Raw genomic sequence first — 21,767 nt, forward strand, 5'->3', positions numbered from 1 at the left:
TTTTACTTAACTATTAGTATACCTTAATATCCCAAATAGTTTGCATCTATCTATTATATCTAATTAAACTTCCTTCCATAAGACATTTCTTGCATATATATTTGTTTTTCTCTGGTTCATCTTTCTGTCAAATATCTTCTATCTATTTACTTAGACATCTTCCATTTATCTTCCCCTTAATCCGCATTGACACTCGCCTTTTGCTCTTGTATCTTTAATCTCTATATAAAGTCCATACCCTACATTGCCATGTCTTTGCATTAGAACCTTGCATTAGATTTCAGCATTTTTAACATGTCTATCAATAGACATTTCCAGTAGTCGCAACACCTGTTGAAGACTCTATTTCTAGTCAAATGACATTTAAAAAAAAATAAAGATATTCAACACGCAGAAGTTATTGCATATTCGAATTGGCTTTGAAAATTCCAACGGCAACATTTCGGATTAGTCGAATTGTACATAAATTCATCGTTCTAAGCGCTTTTATGCGCAATTTTGACATTTAATTAGTGCTGTGGCTATATTAAGCCAACGCCTCACGGCGGCTGCAAAGTGGAACAGTTTATTTTTAGGCACCGCGACTATCAGTGCGAACAACCGGTAGATACTAACATACAAAAAATAAAAGGGAAAATAGAAAAAAAAAAGATACAATTGTACCTATGGGCGCGTCAAGTGGTCAACGAGTTACATAAATACCGCCCAAAAGGGAGACGATCGCAACGGACAGTTATGCAAAAAACTCGGTGAAAACAACGAAACATCGAAAATGACTTTCCGCCTCTCTTTGCGTCGCGCAGCCAAATGCACAAATTGGCCAACTAAGCGAGCGAAGAAAAGTGGGCAAGAAAAAGATTGGAAAACAACTCGCAAAATGAAGGGAAAAGCGCAAGAGGCAGCGCGACTGGCAAATTGTTGTTTAAAAATAAATGTGGCAACAAAAACAATTCGCGCATAAAACTGTGTCGAATTTGAAAATAATCACGCACTAACTGCAGCAACAACAACAACGGTAGCAACAGTAGCAGCAACAACAGCAGCAGCAGCAGCAACAACATCAACGGCGACAGAATGTATCTACGAGATACAATTTGAGGAAGTGCCGCAGGGCGGCTGAGTGACGTTGTCATTGCACTTAGATGATGTTGTTCTTGTTGTTGGTCTTGTTGCTGCTGCTGAGTTTTTGGCACGTGTTCAGATGCCTACGCAGCAGCAGCAGCAGCAGCAGCAAAACTTGCTAACGCAAACAGTAGCAGCAGCAGCAGCAGCAGCAGAATTTTTTATGCAACATTTAAGTGCACTCCGTTTTAATTACTATAAACAACAACAATTCAATTGCCGCCAACTCGCCTAAACGAAAATAAATAAGCGACTCATAAGTTGCTCGCTGCCAATGTCCGTCTGTCCGTCTGAGTTGTGGGCCAAATTTCATGTTAATTGCTTTTCTGTTGCATTGACTTCGCAGTGTTCTATTGCAGATAATCGTTACACACACGCACACACACACGCACGCCCCGGTCACCCCACTTATGCAATAAGCAATGGCATCGCCATTTGCCGCTATTGCCACGTGCGCGTTTAAAAACGCGCATAAAACGCCAACAGTTACGACCTCTCAAAATGTGTCCCAAAAAGAAAACAAAAAAATACGGTATTCGCATGCCTAAGATGTTTAACGCACTCACACACTCAAACACATGTGCCGCACGCCAAAGCCAGGGCCAAAAAAGCTGGTTCTTATGTCAATTGGGATTTATAAAACACATTAACAATTTATTGCCAATATATATTTTTATATGTTTCTCTAACAACTTTATCGTGTTTGCTGCTATAAATATATTGTTTTAACGCGGTTTTGCTAACACTCAAACAGCTGCTTGGCTAACAGGCATATTTTGGCTTTTCAACAATGAAAGATAACAAAATCATCAAATTTTGTATTCTTATATACGCTCCTTTGCTAACAGCATCAAATTGTGTTAATCTAACAGAAGCCTAAACAGCTTTCGGATTGCTAACAGTGCAGCTGAGACCTGTTAATATCAAAATAATATAACATTTGTATATTATGTTAAGCTGCTTGTCGCATAGCTAACATTTCTCTGTTATGTTAAAGTCTGAAGCAATTTTATAGCAGAGTGTTAACACATAAGTTGATATATTAATATCAATGCGTATTAGTTCAGTTCTTTTTAACAGATTAAGCTTAGCTGAATTAATTTAAATTAATATATGTTTAAGGTGACATTTTATGTCATAATCAATAGCTATTAAAATAAGCAAACTGATATTTAGCTTTAATTAATTGAGAATACTCGAAAACCTTTCACTTAACATGCTAGATTTTGTTTTTGTATGCCCTTCAGAGCTGAGCTCCGATCCAAACAGTTTTTATTGGCATGCTTCGAGCTTTTTATTAAAAAAAAAAAAAAAAAAAAAAAAAAGAAAGAAAGAAAACCTTATGAGCATTTAAAATATGCATAACCCTTTGCCAACCTCAGCTTGACTTTTATTTATGCCTTTCACCCGAAACAGCTGCCGAAATAAAGGCCCAAAATGTGTGCCAAGTTGCGTTCTTCCTCTTCCTCATGTATATGTTGCTGTTGCTCTTGCTGTTGTTGTTATTGCTGTTTGTGCTGGTAGAATTTATGTTAAATATTCTGTAAGGGCATCAAAAGCCCCCAAGCCGCACAGTCCAAACCACAACAACTGCACCAACAACAACAAAGGCGCAGCATAAAAATTTGTAAATTAAAAAAAAAATACTAAAGCGTGAAAAAAAACTATTTAGGGACAAGCGACACATGTGCCAAGTTATAAAAAAATAAAAACAAAACAAAAGCTGAACAAAAAATCATTTGGATTGTGTTTAAAGTAACACCTCAGACGCTGCCCACCGCACGCACACAAATCAAATGTATATTTTAATGATCCCCGCTCCGTTTTGGGCCACCGTGTCTGTCATTCATAAGTTCCTAGCAGCCGGGGGCGCATAATCAACAAATTATGAAGAACATAAAACGAAAACCAGCAACAACAAAGTCAACAACAGCAACCAAATAATGCGCCATATAAGTATGTTGTACAATGGCCGGGCCACATCGTCTGATAGCCGATGTCAAGGAGCTGCCAGCTTGTGTGGCAATATAATAACAGTTATTGCCGGATCTGCATATTACCCATTTTTACCTGCAGTTGGCAGTTGCCAACACGCCCAAAAGAGCCCAAGAAAATATAACTGGAGTTGCCCGATTGGGAAAGCGAAAGTTTAGTTTTGATAAACCAAATCTTATCGCATATATTTCCGCCTTGCCTGCCCCCAACATTTGACACACCCCATTGTCCCATTCATATAACCCAAATTCTAAGCGCAACTTTTGCGGTCGCTTTAATCAAATTTATGCTCACATCAAACCTAATTTAAATTAGAGGCGACAAAAACAACATAAAAAAATGTTGATTTGAGCAATAAAAAAAAAAAATCAGCAGCCACTTGAAAAAAAAATCACAAACAAGCAAAACTTGAAGTGACTAAAAATGTGAGGCAGCGGCTTTTATTTTGCCAAATAATGAAATGAATAAAATAGATAATTGAATTTTTTTTCTTATACATAGTAAACTGAGCATAGTTAAATTTCCAATTGTGTGCAAAAATAATTTTTTGATTTTTTTTTTGCCACTTTTTAATGTCTTGCGGTTAGTTTTCGGTCACTGTGCGACAAATCGTTCAATAAATTAGGCGAGCTCATCTTGCTGCTTGACGACAAGTCGAAGCAGTCGCCAGAGACAAACACAAGGCACACAGTCATCGTTATGACGGAACATAATTATATAAGGGATCGACGATGTGATACCCTCTACACAAGCTTTGATTGCTTGAAATGAAACTCTATGGACTTATTTAGAAAAATATAAAAATTTAATAAATGAAAATCTAAGAACTCATCGAGCAACTCTTTCCTTTTAGAGAATATGTAAATTGTAGTTCTTGTAAACTCCACAAACGTTTTGCTCAGAGGTATATGTTCAATGAACCTTGCTTTTGTGAGACGAAACTCTAGATTGATGTAGAGTTTAATTTATATCTTATGCTTCAGCCCGACTTGATCAACATACATCATCTCTACATGGCCACCCAGTCCAGGGTATAAAAAGGTTTTCCATTCGATTGCTAAGATCTGGGTACAGCTGACATTTTGCCATAATCCGCCTAGACCTAGTCATTGAACTGTCCGCCAGAAACGATTATCGCGCTTTTTTTTTTAGCAATACGACAAAGCAAAAAGAAAAGAAAAAACAAAAACAAATTTATTCGTCTCAAATGAATTTGACATTTGCTTTTGTTTAGATTTATTTTCATTTATTTTATTTTTGTTTTTGTTTTGTTTTAAGGGCTTGAGCTGACGGATGGATGGACGGATGGATGCGAAGTTTGGGAAAGTATCGCCACGGATCGCTGGGGCAGACTAAACTGGTCGGCTGTAGTAAATCTGAGCAAACTGCGCAACTTAATTAGTCCATGTCAGACGCTTGGCTGCCCCGCCCTCGGCCCACCAACGCCCCGCTCGGCGCTTGGGTAACAACACTCGCCATAAGCCAAGGGGGGCTCGCTCGAGTGCTCGAACATTTATCACCTAAGCAGCATTTGAAATTTAAATGCGTTTGTTTTCATTTTATTAAACTTTGTTTTTTTTTTTTTTTTTTTGTTTTTATGCAAATTCTTACACATCTACTGAGTGGCGGGACTGCCTCGGAAATTGTGTTATTAATTTAATATATAAATAAAGTCGATTCATATAAATATGCATGGATATTTGTATTAAATAAATACATAAAGCCTGTTTGTCTGCGCTTTTGTTTAATACACACTATTTATTATTATTACTGCTGGATTTGTTGTTCCGAATGCCTCTTAGTTTGTTTTCCAAGCAGTCGCTGTCATTAATTAAATTTATTGGTTTTTATTTACCTTTAATGACATTAACAAAATAACAAGTTTTGCCTACCACATTCCAATTGCTGACTGAAAAGTTGGCTAAATATATTTTATTGATCAATACTTGGAATGTTTTTCTTTTGTAAATGAACATATATACATCTTAAAATTAATGTTTATTTATATGAATTTATACAAGTCGAGATTCAAGTGGAAATTTTTTTTAAATTTCACAATACTCTTTCGTTTTTCTTTATCCAGTTCTCTCTTTATTTATGTCTAGTTTTCGCTTTGTAAAATTATATTTCCGTCCCACATCTATTTGCTAACCGTTCATTGGCTCCGCTTACCGCAATTTCAATTTTGGTAATGCAACTTGGCCGAAACAGAGCCAAACCGCAAAACCCACTTACATTATGCTTTATGTGCAAATTATACTATTGTGGTTACATTTTTTGCTCAACACTTGGATAGCTTCGCTTTTGCTTCTCCCTCCCCCCCTATCGTATTTAGACTACAATGCGAGGCAATAATAAAAACAAATTGCCCCAAACAGAGCTGGCCGAACAAACAAACAAAGCCATGTTAATGGCGTGCTGCAAGAATCTTTTCGACTCGATATTTATTTAAAAGCCATACCACTTGAGTCGATTCAATGCCAAAGTCGGCTATGAGCAGTGCGAGCATGCCCTGTAGTAGCAGACAAAGATAAGCTTGATTCCTTACTATATAAAATAGATGATTAATAATTTAAATATATATTTTATTTATTCATTTTAGAGCATAAATTTTCGTTAGACAACAACAACTGTAGGGTATAAGAAAGTCGTTCAAGCTGTTTTCTTCGGAAGATTATCTCTAATGAAAGCGAAAAGATTTTCGTTAAAAACAAATATTATTAACTAAATAACAAGTGAAATTATCATAATTTATGCAATGCATTAGCCTAAACATGTGATTTCAGACTCTTCCGACACAAAAGTCACAAGATTAAATAATATATTTATACAGATATATGCATATATATATATGTGGTTTACAGACCGTTATATTTATATAAGGTATAAAGTGCTTAGACTGGGTGATTGATGTACGGCAGCATTTGCTGACAGCCCATAGATAAATGTATGTCCATTTGAATGCAAGCAGCGAGATATTAAGATGCATATTGTCTCCGCCAAGTGTAATATACATATGCCGACGTATGAAACATACACATGTACATACATACATAGGTATTTTTATAGATATAAGATTTTCGTGTTTCTATAAGCAGCTCTGTTTCTGTTCAGTCTCACGGCAATTGTCGATTTTCAATGCAATGCGTTGTCAAACCAGAAAAAAAAATAACTCACGTGTTTACAAAACAATTAATTTTCTTTGGAAAAACAAGAAAGGCCAAGAAGCCAAAGGGGGGAAGCGGGAGGCTTAAATGGTTAAAGAGGAAGAAAATGAAAAAGATACCGAAACATAACTCAAACAAAAGGCAACTACACAAATGCACTAATCGCTATGCACTTCATTTGTATAGAAACAAAAACAAAAGCAGCAACACCAACAACAACAACAACAATAACAAGAAGGAGAAGAGCTGCAGATACTTGAGCGCTCACTATTTGATACTTGGCAAGCATTCACGCGCATTTAGAAAGCATCGGAACCCAACTGCAAACAGAGATGAGAACCCACTAGTCTTTGAAATAGAAAAGATGAAGATGAACAAAAAAAAAAAAAAAAAAAGAAAAAAAAAGAGAGAAAAAAAGTGCAGCGTGCTTTTGTGTAATCCATTTGAACCGGAAGCAATTGGGCCGACGCTACCGCTGTCGGTGTCGCTGCCAGCGACGCAATCCTCTCGAGAAATTGAACAATTTTAAATATTTAGTGCACGAGACAAGCGAGGGCAAAGCCACATGCAATCGGATCACATGCGCTCACCCGCTCCATCGCTCGCTGCTAACTACAAAGCAAACATCATTCATTGACTGAGCTATTGACAAGTGTATCTTTAAGATACTTTTTTTTTTTTGTTCGTGTAGTGTGAGTGTACAGCGCTAACATCTTTATGGAGAGCACGCACTGCAAGCACATTTCTTATGCTCAGCTTAAATATATTGTAAGAAAGCTGTAAGAGATTGTGGCATTAGCCACAAGCTACAAAAGACGATGGGAATGCTGAAAAAGTGTAAGTGAAATATATAAACGTATGTCTATTAAACTATCTAAAATATAATTAAGATCCAACTTTCTAAAAGTCAGAGTTTTAATAAAATTTACATTTTTGTATCCAAAAGAATTTCAAATTTAAATAAAAACAAAATGATATTAAAATATTTATTAAAAATAATTAATCATCTGGCAACACTCCAGCTAGTTGGCTAACGTATGTTTAGCATGGAAATTCCTCAAGATTGCGACAATAAATTCCTACATATATATTCAAATATCCACAAAATTTATTTGTGTATTTTCCACAAATTTTCGTATTTATATTTAGCCGTCTCTATCGTCACTAAACATTTAGATCTTTAAAATATGAAAATCAATTCCAATCAATTAATCTTCTCTAAATATCTGGCAATACTCCAGCTGGCTAACCTCTGGCTTTCCCCACACAAATTCCTGCAGATTGCGACAATAAATTTGTGCATATTTGAAATTATTATCCACGAGCAGTGAAGCTGTCATCAAATGTATCTACATACGTCTTCATAAAGCTTAAGCAGACAGTAATTAATAAAGAGAACAAACAAACTCGAGATGGCCAATGTACCACACTCCCACACATTTGCGCACATTTATTGTAGTCTAATTAAAAGTCACGCACTTTACGCGCGAAATTAAAAAAAGCTCAAAGACAACGCGTCGTATTAGTAATGTGAAAAGAGACAGCAACAGCGAGAGCAACAATTACGTCTAGGATATTTTTAAATTGCGTCAAATGAATAAAATAAAATAAGATAAAATAAAATGAAATGAAATCAAATACAAATGTGTAGAAAATGCGCGACAATTTTCCCATTTTCCTATTTCTCTTTTGTCGTGTTCCTTAAAATTTTCTTTTTTAGGGGCTACGTCGTGTAGCACTGTCCATGTCTGTATGTGTGTGTGTGTGTGTTTTTGTGTGTGTATTGCTGTTGCCAAATGTGTGCCGCACATTATGTGGTCTAGTGTTCACGCTTCGTTAATACAAGGCAAAAAAAAAGTGCAGTTTTTATTGTTGTAGTTGGTGTTGCGTCCCTCCTGGCTGCCTCTGCTGTGGCAGCCCCTGCTCCTCCTGCTCCTCCTGCTGCTGCTGCCAGCTGCGTGGTGCCTGCTGCCAAAGGGGCGGCAGTTTTTGCGCCACTTTCAGCTAAGTACTTTACAGTATTTACGCATGGCCATAAAACATGTCGTGCGATAAGCATTATCTAACCGCCGCCTACACCTCCTCTGCCCCTCACGCGTTTTCTCTCATGGTGTATGATGGTTATATTTCATGTTTTTATTGTTGTTGTTGTTGTTTTTTTTTTGCATAGTATTCCAGGGCAATCGATCAAGCATAGAGCAGCAACAAACGGTGTCAAAGTGCAGATGAGTTTGTTTGTTTGTTTCTTAATCGCGCTACAAATTCAATTCCATTAAATAGTTATTCAAACAGTCCAATAAATATGCGTGACTGATAATTGGGTTTTCTGTTTAAGTCGAAGCACCGCATGCTACTCTCTCTGTCTCTATAAAGTCTAATGAATGAGTCTCTTAACGACGACAAACTCAATGGAATTCGAATTATTTAATGGCCGGCGAGTATCAGTATTGAAATTCCATTTCAATACAATTTGTTTAATATTTGATATGGCGATTCTGAACAGTTTTTGTTTTATTGTTTGCCCTTTGGCCTGCAGGCGTTGACGTAATGCCTTGAACGTACATTTTTTTCGACTAAACTCAAATGTGGCATGGAGCATGTAATCAGCCATTGCGTAACTTATCAGGTAAAGGCTAAAGAAAGTTCTTTCCACAGAGCGCACAAAACAAAAATACATTTGGTTTCGTTTGCGACGTTATCGGCGATCGATGGTGAAATTGTAATAGATTCGACTATTTTAAGAAGCTGCCAAGCTAAATTTAAAACAATAATTGATCGTTCTATTGAATTTATGAAATATCACGCCGATAGTTTTACTTATCGTTATCGATACATGCGGCGAATGCTCGCGGCCTGTGAAGTCCAAATATCATGTGATTAGCAGTTGTTGAACCCAAAGCTTGACGTAACAAATAACGCAAATTCGCATGCGGCCGCACAAAGCACACACAGATACACAGATAAAGATACAGATACGGATACGGATACAAAAGCAGCAGCAGCAGCAGCAGCAGCAGCAGTTGAGCTTAGATAACTAGCTAAACTATTAGATAACTGCAGCCGGCATTTCTTTTTTTTGATTTCTTTTTCTTTTATAGGACACGGCGAAAAGGTTTTGCACAGTAATTGAGAGATTAGAACGTGCGTATTATGAGATACGCATGCCGGCACACACAGATACAGATACAAACACAGTGGGCAGATGTGAAGCTTTTGCAAAAAAAAAAAAAAGAAATGCTAAAAAAAAGAACAATGCCTATAAATAAGTAAGTGAGAACTGCGCAACGCACATAGAATTCTATTTAATATAAATTTCGCTTTCGACTACCTTGTCAGAAGGTTGCTTAAAGAGAGAACGATGAAGAAGATATGATTTTTGCTCTCTGTTTGCTTTAGGTTTATCTGACGGAAAACTACAGCGAATAGCTGTTGATTAGGCTTAGTCGAGGTCGAAATACCATTGCAAACAGAGTGCAATTAGTAATGGGATTAGGTTAATTAGAGCAACTAACTGAGCGCGCGACTTATATTAATCTGATTCCGTTGGAAATTCCTCTTTTTCCTGTTGTTTTGCTGTGAAATCTAACCAAAATATATGAAATCAAATCCGCGCTGCAATTAGCAGCTAGCTAATGGAATCTCTGCCTTTGACAATTTTTTATTCATCATTTCTTTATATTATTATTATTTGTTCAAACGAAGCGAGAGTTGTTTTTTTTTTTTTATCAGTAATAGCCAAAAAAAAAGCCATTGACTTTTGGCTGTTGTTGGCTAAATAACGGCATATAAATTTAAGAGTCAACTAACTTTTTACCATTTTTTTGCCGTTTTAATAATTTTTTTCTGTTTCTATTTTATTTAAATTTCGAAATGATTTTATCGTTCGGCTGTCTGCCAAGTTCAAAGTATTTCAATTTGTTTCGAATGCCAACATTTGAACGGCATCGTTGGCTAATTTATATATATTAATTTATGAATATACCCAAAGTGCATGATTTAATCCCGGTCATTTTTATAAGTCTATTTAAACAAATTAAAGTCTTAGAATATATTACTCAAGCGTAGCCCATAATGGAAAATGCAGCAAACATTTTCTCTTTGGGTTATTTTTAGGCAGCGTCAAAAATATTTTGCAATTTTTTAGCAAAGTTTTTTACGTCAAAGTCTAACTTATGTAATGACAGTTTTTTTTTTTTTCATTTTGTGGTGAACTAAAATTTACGCACCTTTTACGATTTTAGTTGTTTTTGGCTTAACTGATTTTTCTGTAGACGTTTTATGTTGTGTTTTTTAATCTCTATTTTTTAATTGGCTGCACTTTGGCACACTTTAAAAAATTTGCTCAATTTTCTTGCAGCAACAATTCAACATTTTCTGGTTTGCACTCTTCAAAAACTGCACTCGACTTTGATTTTTCATCAATTTGAATTATTTGTAATATTTTTGTGCACATTGAGGCTCAATATTTTCTTTTTATACTGAAAGACAATTTTACAATTTTTTTTTTTAATTTTCAATTTTGTTTTGGAAAATGGGAAAATGTGTGAAAATTGCGTGAGCAGCGACGTCAAAAATTTCAAATTTCGAAACTATTGAGCAGCGACCGGCTAGGATAGCTGTCAAAATGCTCTTTAGATAATATTTAGCTGTTATTTAGCACAATTCCTCTTTATTTATTTTATTCCGGTATTTCCTTTTACTTTAGTTTTCACCAGGTTTCGTTTGGGGGAATTGGGTGAAAACTATTTGAATTCAAACCGGAGAAACGATTTCAAAAAACACGATCGACGCGACGCGATGCGATGCGATGCTACGACAAACGTCCAAAAGAAAAACTGTTCGATTTCGAAAAAAATGAAAATGCTGCCGACGGCGCAATCAGCGGACCCTCCGCTCAGCGTGTGTTGTCAAATCGAATGCCAGCGAGTGACTAAAGCGAAAATTTCATTCAACATACGCGGAACCGAACCACTCGGCCTGCTCGGCTGCCCTCAGTCTCAGTCGCGTGGCTTCGTGTGCGCTTCGTGAAAATCGTTCGAGTCGGCCAATCGGGAATTTCTTTTCAATGGATGATGGGTACCACGAGGCGTTAGAATAGTGCAATATCTAACTAACTCCACGAAATATCATATTTATATCTGTTATCATATTTAACTGGTATCAGGAGTGGGGACCCCTAGCCGGGTAAACAGTCCAAAAGAACTGCAGTAAATTCCTATATATAAAAGCATTTCTTTGAAAACAACTAAGCTGAATTCTTTGAATTTACAATTCGTTTTTTAAAGAATTAAAAAAGTTTATTAACACTAAATATGGTTGTCAAGCGGTTGCTGATAAAGATCTTTTTGTTAAATATATATATATTTTTTTTATTTTATTTACGTAGAAAAAGTTGCTCAGTTCTTAGCAAGGGATTAAAGTTCTCAGAAAAAATTGCTTATTTTATTTGATGAAATATAAATAATATTTTGAGAGTCTGAAACTTATATAGTATATGTATGTATGTATATATTTGTGTTTAATTTACAACATAATACAAAAACTAATTTAGTTTTATTTATTTTATTTTTTTTTTATTTTTTGCAAATAGTATTAAACTATGACTGAATACACCTACATATGCAGGTTTTTGCTCAGTTCTCACAATTTACTGCATTTCCTAATTTCCACTAGCGATTCGCGCGCTTTTATGATTACAGCGCTTGGGGCTGGCGTTTGTGCATTTTGGCGCGTAGACACCCACTTGTTGTTGTTTTGCTTGTTGCCCTTGTTGCCAATTTCACAAGTGCACAAACACCAATTAACATTGCCCAAAGAGCAGCTGGAAAAAAACAACAAGTGACGCACAAAGCGCCGGATTCAGCAAAAGCTTAACAAATTTTATAAGCCAAATGTGATAAGCCATAGAGATACTAGAGGTGTTGACGCTTCCTCTGCCCAATTTGTGACGTTTGTTGATATGAATATACAACTATGATCACTTGATAGTCTAGCAACCGAATGCTTCCGCCAGTAGTAGCGCATTGGTCCAAATGGGGAATTCGTTAAACATTTGTGAACAGCCAAAAGCGAATCAAATTGTTCTATATCTTATCGTTTTAGAAATCACATGCCCCACAACGGCAAACGCGCAGCAAATAAACACTTTGCACGTTGAACTTACCTGGCTAACAACGTTTTTGGGGTGTCTCCATGTACATATATCTACGTCATTATTTCCGATAAGAGTTATGCATAGATCTACAGATAAGAGGCGTCATAGTAAATAAATCTATCTATTCCTTGCCAATATGGGAATATAGATTGATAGGCTGAGTTGTTAAGTAAAAAAAAAGGAAACAAAAATATTGATGAACATGACCAAAGACCAAAGACGAGTTCCTATTAAAATTAATAATATTTCTAGTATTCCTATTAGTTGATTAATTAATAATAAAATCTTAATTTATGAATTTTCAGTACATAACTCTGACTCTCTCTTTCTCTCAGTCTGTCCATCATTATCTATATCTCACTCGCTCTCTCTCTCTCTTTGTATATATATATATATATATATATATATATATATATATATATATATATATATATATATATATATATATATATATGTATATATATATATCCACATATTTATCTATCTCTTTGTCTCTCTCTCTCTCTGTCTCTCTCTCTCTCTCTCTGTATCTCTCTCTCCCTCTCTCTATCTCACTCTCGCGCTCTCTCTTCACTGCGTTTTTTCTTATTTAACTCATATACCTGCTCCCTGCTCCCATATTACGCCCATTAAGGTCTTTAGTGTTGCCACCTTATATTAAGTAAACACAAATTAATATATTATAATACCAACGCAACATTAATTGCACAATTGCGCAATAATTTAAAGTAAATTTTATACTATAAATTCATCGTCTAAGTAACTCGCTCAACTGCCAAAGGAAATTATCTCCCAAGTTCTGCTCCTTTCTATGAGCATAGTTGCTTAAACGCATTCCCTTCTGTGGCCACGCTAAGTGCAGTGCGCAACCCCATTCTTGGGTCGGTTGACAACCCGAAACCACATTTGTAACATTTGTGCCCAACATTTTAGTGGATGGCAGCGCACGCCAAATGTCAAGACCCGCACCAGACCCAGAACCTGAACCAGCCCCAGCATTGACCTATAAATAACTAAAGACAAAATACGCTCCCCCGCAGTTCTTGGGCACAATTCTTTCCAAATGCTTTGTCCTTGACTTTGCCCTGGCCCTGCCCTGGCACACTCGAACAATTAAAATGATTAATTAAGGCGTCGAGCAGCAGGACATTTTAGAGCTAATGACTTAATTAAGGCTCTAGCGCTTGTTGAGTGTTTCGGCCTAATGTGCTCGCCTCAACAGCCGCCGACCTTTGACCCTTTTTCCGTGTAATTGCTTAGCCCGAGATGTTGGTTTAATTAAAGCGTACCCGGCTAGCAAGTGCCACGGCAGCAAGACGCTTCTTGATCCCGATCAGGATCGCCTCGGCCCCGGGTTCCTGCTGTTGCTTCTCCTGCTTCCTGCTGCTGCTGCTGAGGTGTTCCCGCATCTAAATGAGCTGCTGCTTCTGTCGCGCAGCTGCTACGATACGCTGAGCTGACACATTATTAAACGCATCGCCGGCTGATCCTGACAAACGTGACTGCCCATTTTACACCTTGTTGTTGTTGTTGTTGTTGTGTAGCGGGCGCACGCGTTTCCTGCGCGTTTTTAAACGCTCGCTCAAGGCTGCGCGTATTTCCTGCTTGTTAGCTGTCGCTCTGCTGTCGTCCAGTTGCCCCGATTGCAATCGTTCCGATTGTCCCGGATTAAATTACAAAATATATTGTCATGTACATTGTCACGATATGATAGTTGTTATGTCTACCATAAAGTAGCTGCTGATTTGTACCCTATGCAAGTGACTGGACGTAGTTCTCAGACGGAGCAGTCTCTCAGCACATATGTATATATAAATACTCGAGCACAGATTATTGAGTTCTCAACTGGGGATCTTCGTATGTCAATCGAATATCAGATCTATATCTGATTCACAATGTTCCCAATCTTAAAGGAATATATGTATGTAGTTTATATTTATATCTATATTATTATAGGGCAACTTCCACTCTTGCATTATTTGTCCATTGCCCTACAAATTTTCGTTTTGCATTGACAAAGAACGAACAGAACAATCACGCTCTTTGTCGCCAGTTCAATCTAATGCGCATTGCCAGCAATTAACTGATTGAGCTAAACAATTTCGCCACAATGCATTAGCGTACATTAGCTCTACATCATCGGCCGGTTTATGGGCAATAGATAATTGATGTCAATAGAATTGTAAACGTCGTCTATCAGCGCATGGCGACACGGACAGCCAACATTTAGCCCGCAGACAGACGGACCTTCAATCAAATCGAATCAATTACAGCTTGTACGGCTAATGTAATATCGAATGCTGCCTTTTGTTTATTTGAGCCTGAACTGACTGACTGATTAATACGAACAACTCTGAAGATAAATAACTGTTTGCAATGCAAAACAAATTCTTAACCCCTTGATTGTCAACTGGTTGCGGGAAAATGATTAGCTGCAGGAATTGACTGAATGATATTATTATTTATTATAATTATTGTTAAAATTGTTATTAAATTAATTAATATATTGTTATTATTATTGTTATAAACACTAAAAAGAAATTTAAAATGATAATTCTATTTTTATTTTTTTTTTAGATATATTTATTTATATTATTCCAGTTCAATTTGATAAGAATCTATTCTTTGATTGGTTTCTCGATATACAGATCTTATTAATTTGAACCTATAACATTTACCGTATATCGGTTGTCTGTGTATTGACGTGCCTGTTCGGCTATATAAAGCTTGTTTTTTAACTGCTTTAAAAATTTATTAGTTAGGCGATTCGTCTGTTAATCGAATAAAGTCGTCTCAATTAAAGTGTTTACAAATATTGTTTTTTATATTATTTTAAATATATTTATTGAGTACACATTTATATATCTATATAAAATAGTAAAAGCTAGCAGTTCTATGATTACGTATATACGAATAATTTTTCCATGGAAATACGTCAAGCTCTAGCCTTCTTCAAGTTGACTTAGATTCATTGGATTTCCGGCACATTTAACATTTAACAAATTCTTGAACGCTATCCAAACACAAAATTGAGTTTTTCTAGTTATACGAAAAAGTTTCGAAAATCAAAGTCAAGTATATATTTCCTAGAGACTAGCTCAAGGCGAATGCATCGACGGCATTTGTGGTATAAATATGCAAATATCTCCGGACTCGCGTCTCAGATCTGTCGGCGCAGTTGGTCGCCAGTTGGTCGCCGATCGGAGTGGCCCCTGGCTGGGTGATCGATTATGCTGGAAGTGATTGCAACAGTTGCTAATCATAATAATAATTGATTTGTAAATATTTTGATTCAGATTGCAATGTTAATTAAAGTGCAACCGCAATGAGAGAATAATATTTATTGAGGCAAACTCAAGGTGCACAAATCACATGCCCAGATCCATAAATCAAATTGTTTTGCCTGTTGACAACGGAAACAACATCTTTCGGAAAACTCGAGCTGCAGCGCATAGCACTTTCGATATTTGTCAGACAACATTTTATATAGCAAGTGACAAGTTTTAGATTAACTTTTTTATATACATCTCCAAATTTCACATTGAAATGCTGCTGAGCCATGAGCTACTTGGCCAGCAGTTGCGACAGCTCTATGTTAGGGAATGGCAGTAAGTGCTACTCGGTCATATGGCATCTACATATATACCATCAGCCAGCTATCAATCCACAGCTCAGTCTCTGTCATTCTACAGAGCCGTCGCCATTGCTGGCAAAGTGTGGGTCAACGGGGGGCACGCTCTCCGGGCGGCGAGGAGGTACGGCTCGTGCACTTGGAACAATTGCAGTTCAAGTCGGACTTGTCGTACGGCCCGAATGGCACTGAGGACTCTGCCTTGGTTGTGCCCCTCTACCATATGTGGATGCGTCTCCACTCCATCGAGCCTAACTCAACGGTCCGCAATCCGCTGAATAGCATTTGTCGCCTTCGACTGGAACAGCAGCCTCTGCAGCAGAACCTGTGTCGGGTCGTCTCAATAGTGTGGAGCAGATGCTTTCTGAAGTTTTTTGGAGGACCTCGATTCGTGGACGCAATAACGCAAACGGGCAAACGTCAACTAACTACGGCCGTAAAGCAGCGGAATTGGTTGCAAGATTTGCTCATTGGATTTCTATCGGTAGGAATTTACAAAATAATTTTACACTGCAGCCTACTCTGTGTAGAGTTGAAGTATTATTAGTTTTACAATATTTGTACTATCGAAACTTTTCATATTTAAAGATATTTTTAATACATAATATAATTTTATATTAAAACATAGTTTATTTAGCTTATTCTATTATTATCCCATTATAATTATTCTTAATACATATTTTCTATATTTTCTCCCGAATCAAAGATAACCGAAAAACTGGAACAAGCACTTATTCCTGCGGATCCAAATCCTAACTATGTGTACCAATCGGCTGCTATGGAGATGATCGATTTAAGGGATATAAACACGCGTCTGAACTATGCTCTCGTCGATTATATTGTGAATAACGATGAACAACTGAAGGATATATTCCACACTGGAGACGACTCAGTCGTATCAAAGAATAAATAACATCATTTTATTGTACTTGAAGTGTTGTGGAATGGTTGCAGTTGCAACGGGTTTTTAGCCAGACTAATTCTAGTTTAGTAGTCTTTTCACGCCCCTGGGCGTTTGTCAGTCCATAAACTGAGCATAAAATAGTTTGTTTGGCTAAAATCAAGATTCGAAGAGCCAAGCTAAGAAAAAAGTTGGCAATTGATCGATGGAATTGCCGCCCGAAAGTGGTTTGGCCAGTCGCCGAGGCTCGATTGGTCGGGCGGCTCCATTGCTATTTACGATCGCATTAAATCTATATTTCTATGTTCGGCAACAGGTGGCATAGCCTTTGACTAGCTGCACTCTGGAGGATGCTTGACCCATTTCGCTAAGCAGCTGCGAGTGATTCATTTGATGAGGCAACTGGCGCCTGTCGCCAGCTCCTCTCGGCCGCAATGAATGTCATCATCATGGAAACTTATGCGTTCGACACATGCAAGCCGAATGCTGCATTCCAACCAACATTGAGGGTGCTTCCCACACGACGACGACAGCTAAATGAATCTCATTTAATTTGCCAAAATATTTATGCATGCCGCATTGGCATTGATTTCATTGGCTTTGGGCTAACAATTTCACCAGTTTCGTTGGCACGCCCAAAATGTGCCAGCCCCTAATTTATGAGCGTTATGAATCAAAGAAATCTGTCACACAACTTTATGACACTTTTTTCAGTGAGTATTTTATTCGTTTCTTTTTCGGTCTGCCTTTTTTTTTTTCTCCCCAATCTGTTGCTGGCTGACATTTTAATTTGGCAGCCATCGATGGCAATTTAATAAATTAAGCGCTTGATTCTTAATGGGATCGCAGAGTCTGGCCAGTGGTGAGCAATTTATGGGCAGCAAGTGAAGGGCACCTTCATACGAAATGGGAACCTTGAACCACGAATTTGGACAAGAGAAAGATTAAGGGATTTTTAGTAGGGAGTAAAAGGGAGTATTTGAAAATTATTAATTTAATTGAAATAAATATGACAAATATAAACTTAGGCTTTATTTCATTAAATCAAAATGCGCATGTATTTTTTATAATATTCAAATGATTTATACATTTTTAACAAATTTTTGATATATTCTATTCCCATATTATTTACTAGTGTAAAAATTGGCAAAGCTATTTCTATGATATTCTATATAAACTATTTTGTGGCACATAAATTTGTCTGCTCCTCGCATATTTAAAGAATTTTTTCAAATATTTATGGTTCTACCAAGTAATTTTCTCGCAGTTCATTTAGTTAATCAGTTTTTTCGAAATATTTCAAATATGTAAAATATTCATATGGGTAAAGTTCTTAAATTCCTCTTCTACAAACAAATTCCTAAGCTCCAACTTTCATCTTATCTATGGTAGCTCCTTGTCTTGTTACCGCTTCCCATGGTACGGACAGACACCTGTCTGGCATTGGTCGGGGCATCCGAGAGAAAGAGAAAAAGTCTTGAAGCTTTAATGTGAGCAATTTTTATTGTAGCTGCAACGAAATCGATATCAATATCGCGGCTATTAACCAAATCAGTGGAACGGCTATCGCGCGATAGACAACAATTTATGGAACTTGCCAGCAATAACAATTAATAAAATTAGAAGAAAAATATAAAAAAAAAAAAAAAAAATACAAGCCTGGTGGCCAATGGAGCATTTGTGGAGCTCAGATTACGGCGCTATCAAAACTTAATCAAATGTGAGAGACGATAGACGAGACAAAAGAGATGCATTGAGCATTGAGGAGAACTTCTCCGAGTTCTGTCTTCCTCTTCGACCACTATCTACCACTTGGGATGCTATCTTAAAGAGCTGCAAACCGGCCGCAGTCGAACCCGTTAAAACAAGCAGCCTGAATGGCTATGCGGAGTCTGCTTAGAGTCTGGAGTCTAGACTATAATCCTTTGGAGATCTTGTTGTGCGATAAACTTGGCTTTGCGTCTGATTAGTGTGGCCTAATGTGACAGCCAAGCGACGTTCCTAACTGTAGTTACTATTCTCTCGCCCTCTCGCTCTCTCTCTCCCTCTATCTATCTATCTCTTTATGACTGTGTCTCTCGCTCTTTTTGAGTGATGTAATTGGAGCGGCAGCCAAGCATTGTTGACCAGCCCGGGCCTTCTTGGCTTGCAACATAAATCAAGGTGCAACAACATGTTAGAGGCCGACGCGGGGCAACTTGTTGAACAGGCCTAAAGGAAAAACCGGCTGCTGCCGCTGCCGCTGCCGTTGTGGTTGCCAGCGCCCCCAACAGCAACAACAACAGCAAGCAAACATTTGTTGTCCTTAGGTAATGCGACAGTTGGCACCCTTTCAATACCCTACTTAGCTATGAACATATAGTTGGGATAGGTAGCATGAAATTGTGTATATATGTATATGAAATCAATTGAAGAATATATTGGGTTTGTTTAATTGAAAATGAATCAGAGCTCCTTTATGCTAGATTTGTCTTGCATATTATGTACTTTTTGTTTATTTTAATATTAATATAAATAAGGTTGAATATACAAAATTGTTAAGCCTTGTATGTAAATATATAATATAACTTTAGCCTTTCTATATAATAATTTCAAACTTCATTTCTCCGACAACTCTCTTAATTCTGAAGAGGATTATGTTCTTTATGTTTCCACTGTTTATAGGATATATGCTAGTAGAGCAGACTCTCTCTCATATGCTCTACTCAACTCGCAGTGCGCTGTTCCTGCTCCTGCCACTGCATTGCATATGCCGTTAAGATTTACGAGTATGTGTGTGATTGTGTATGGCTGCATGTGTGTGACAGGGCAACGTCTTGTGTGAGTCCCGCGTGTGGTCCTCATTTAATTACAACTCAATGAGTTCGGCCGAACTCGCCCAACAGGTGGTGTCCGCTGAATTCCCCCCACAAATATACACACGCACGCACACAAGCAAAGGTATGCACACACACACACACACACAATCAAATGCAACTCCACTGAACACCTCATCAACAATGTCGAGGCGCATGCATCAACTGCTGCCCAAATCACTTGACACAAAATGTTCTTTAACTGATTGAGCATTGACATTGAACTCTTCTTGTATATGTATTTATACATATACATATGTACATATGTATGTTTTATCTGATCGGAAACGCAGTCAGTTCGTAAGAATACCCCAAACGTTGACATATCTCAATAATCTGTTCATAAAAATACAAACAAAAGGGGGAAGGCGCATAAATGTCAAAAATATAATCGGCTCATATATCAAAAAATGCATAAGTTTACCGTTAGATGATGCATTAATCACCTTAAGCTGCAGCTCAATATTAGCTAATAGCTTTATGTGGGTTAAATGTTTGAGTTGGAGCTGCCTCTCAAGCAGCTCTTAAACGCCAAACTAATTAACTTCTGGTAACATGAAGCGTAGACAAAAAAAAAAAAAAAAATGTGTCGAATGATATATACCCTAACTGCACGCAGATACGAAAGTTTTTAAAGAGCATAAGTTAACTATAGTTAAAAGAAGGTCTCTCTCTCTGTCTCTCGCTGTCTCTTGCTATCTCTAATCTGTGTTACATATTTGATGACTTCATTTTAAGGCCCTTAGCAAGAGTATGAGATACATGTGTTTGCCCCGAAGGCTGGCGCTAAGTTTGAGGGCCAAGTTAAAATAAAATTTTTCTGATTTACTTTTGGCTTGGCAATAAACGATGCGGCTGCAAGTCAAAAGCTAATTGAAACGACTTTATTACTACCAAAAATTGAACGTTTAAAAGTTGAAATATATTCGGACAAATATTCATATACCTACATTTGTAGCCGCAGGATACTTACAGCACAGAGTCGGAGAGCGAGAGAGTGAGAAAGAGAGAGTAGAGAGTGAAGCAAAGCGAAGCGAAGGCGTCAACTGAAATTTTTATGCGCCAACGGATATTTATACGTTTTAATGGCTTACGAATTGTGTTTACCAAGTTGCAGACGGAAGGCTGGCGCTTGCTGGAGCCCGATGGCAATGCTGAAATTTTACAACTTTCGCAGGAAATGCTGGCGAACCGAAAGGAAACACAATCCTTGGCAATAAATATGAGTCAAAGATGAAGCTAAAACAGAATTTCATAATTTACGAGCTCATGAATTGGTCAGAGAAAATCGAAACCCCATTTGGACGCCAGGCCCTGACGCAGTCGACTTCGGGCGAACTGAAAACAATGCCAAGCATTTCATAGAGCTGGCGATGCCACTTGCTGCATGCGGTGTCAACTGATCTGGCTTGCAACACAGACGCCAACTACACCTGTGGCCTCTGCCCTCGGGGACGCAAAGGGATGCAAAGGGCGGCCAGAACAGATCTCTGTTGAAATCGATATTTTGTTTATCTTTTTCTTTTGCGGCTGTGAACATTTCTATTGAATTTGATGGGTCGGTGAACCGGTTTTGATTTGAATCGCATTGCATTGATATCGAATTGGTATATTTCTTTCTCCCCTTAGAATTATTTCGACATTTTTATTGATCTCATTGACTGTGAGTCATTTGAGCTTTGGACTTGTTCGGCTATTGACGCAGCGATATTTTTGTGGGAGCGGGCGCGTCATTCATCTATATTTTGGACATGCCCAATTAAAATACAAAATTAGCAAAGAAAATGCGTCAAAGGTTTGTTCCATTGAAAAACCGCAGTGGTTTACGCTGCCAGGATTTACAAATAGTTTTTGGAATTGCGTAATCGGGAAACTTGTGTGAATTTGTGCACGTAGCCTTACAGCGTGACGTTGAGCACATCACATCGTCTCGTCTAGCTGG

At 37.5% G+C, this 21,767-nt stretch overlaps 2 protein-coding genes across 5 annotated transcripts in view; one reads left to right on the forward strand and one right to left on the reverse strand.

The window, feature by feature from the left end:
• Positions 1-11,230, reverse strand: part of bnl (fibroblast growth factor branchless) — a 57,029-nt gene extending 45,799 nt beyond the window's left edge. The window contains exon 1 of one of the 2 annotated variants that reach the window (XM_089265017.1): positions 10,511-11,230. The gene's annotated coding sequence lies outside the window, so the exon portion shown is untranslated. The remainder of the gene's footprint in view (positions 1-10,510) is intronic. The other variant, XM_089265020.1, reaches the window with a different exon arrangement.
• A 4,602-nt stretch (positions 11,231-15,832) lies between these two features.
• Positions 15,833-16,997, forward strand: LOC108651960 (uncharacterized). Of its 3 annotated transcripts, none has more exons than XM_089265739.1 (3): positions 15,833-16,046; positions 16,114-16,553; positions 16,776-16,997. In XM_089265739.1, the coding sequence occupies exons 1-3, from the start codon at positions 15,998-16,000 to the stop codon at positions 16,980-16,982; spliced, it is 696 nt and encodes a 231-aa protein (XP_089121865.1). In that variant the 5' UTR covers positions 15,833-15,997; the 3' UTR covers positions 16,983-16,997. The 3 variants fall into 3 exon arrangements, with proteins under 3 accessions (XP_089121865.1, XP_030240289.1, XP_017957406.1); XM_030384429.2 differs by having other exon boundaries at positions 15,835-16,046; positions 16,095-16,553; XM_018101917.3 differs by having other exon boundaries at positions 15,836-16,046; positions 16,109-16,553.
• Positions 16,998-21,767: the final 4,770 nt, after the last annotated feature.

This window comes from Drosophila navojoa, chromosome 2 (genome assembly GCF_054131105.1).
Source record: "Drosophila navojoa isolate 15081-1374.11 chromosome 2, UAZ_NAV_1.0, whole genome shotgun sequence".
NCBI classification, from domain to species: Eukaryota; Metazoa; Arthropoda; class Insecta; order Diptera; family Drosophilidae; genus Drosophila; species Drosophila navojoa.

Coding starts and splice junctions, on each gene's coding strand:
- LOC108651960 (XM_018101917.3), top strand. CDS start 15,985: ATGCTGCTGAGCCATGAGCTACTTGGCCAGCAGTTGCGACAGCTCTAT. Junction 16,047..16,108: donor CTCTATGTTAGGGAATGGCA/GTAAGTGCTACT, acceptor ATCAATCCACAG/CTCAGTCTCTGTCATTCTAC. Junction 16,554..16,775: donor TGCTCATTGGATTTCTATCG/GTAGGAATTTAC, acceptor CCCGAATCAAAG/ATAACCGAAAAACTGGAACA.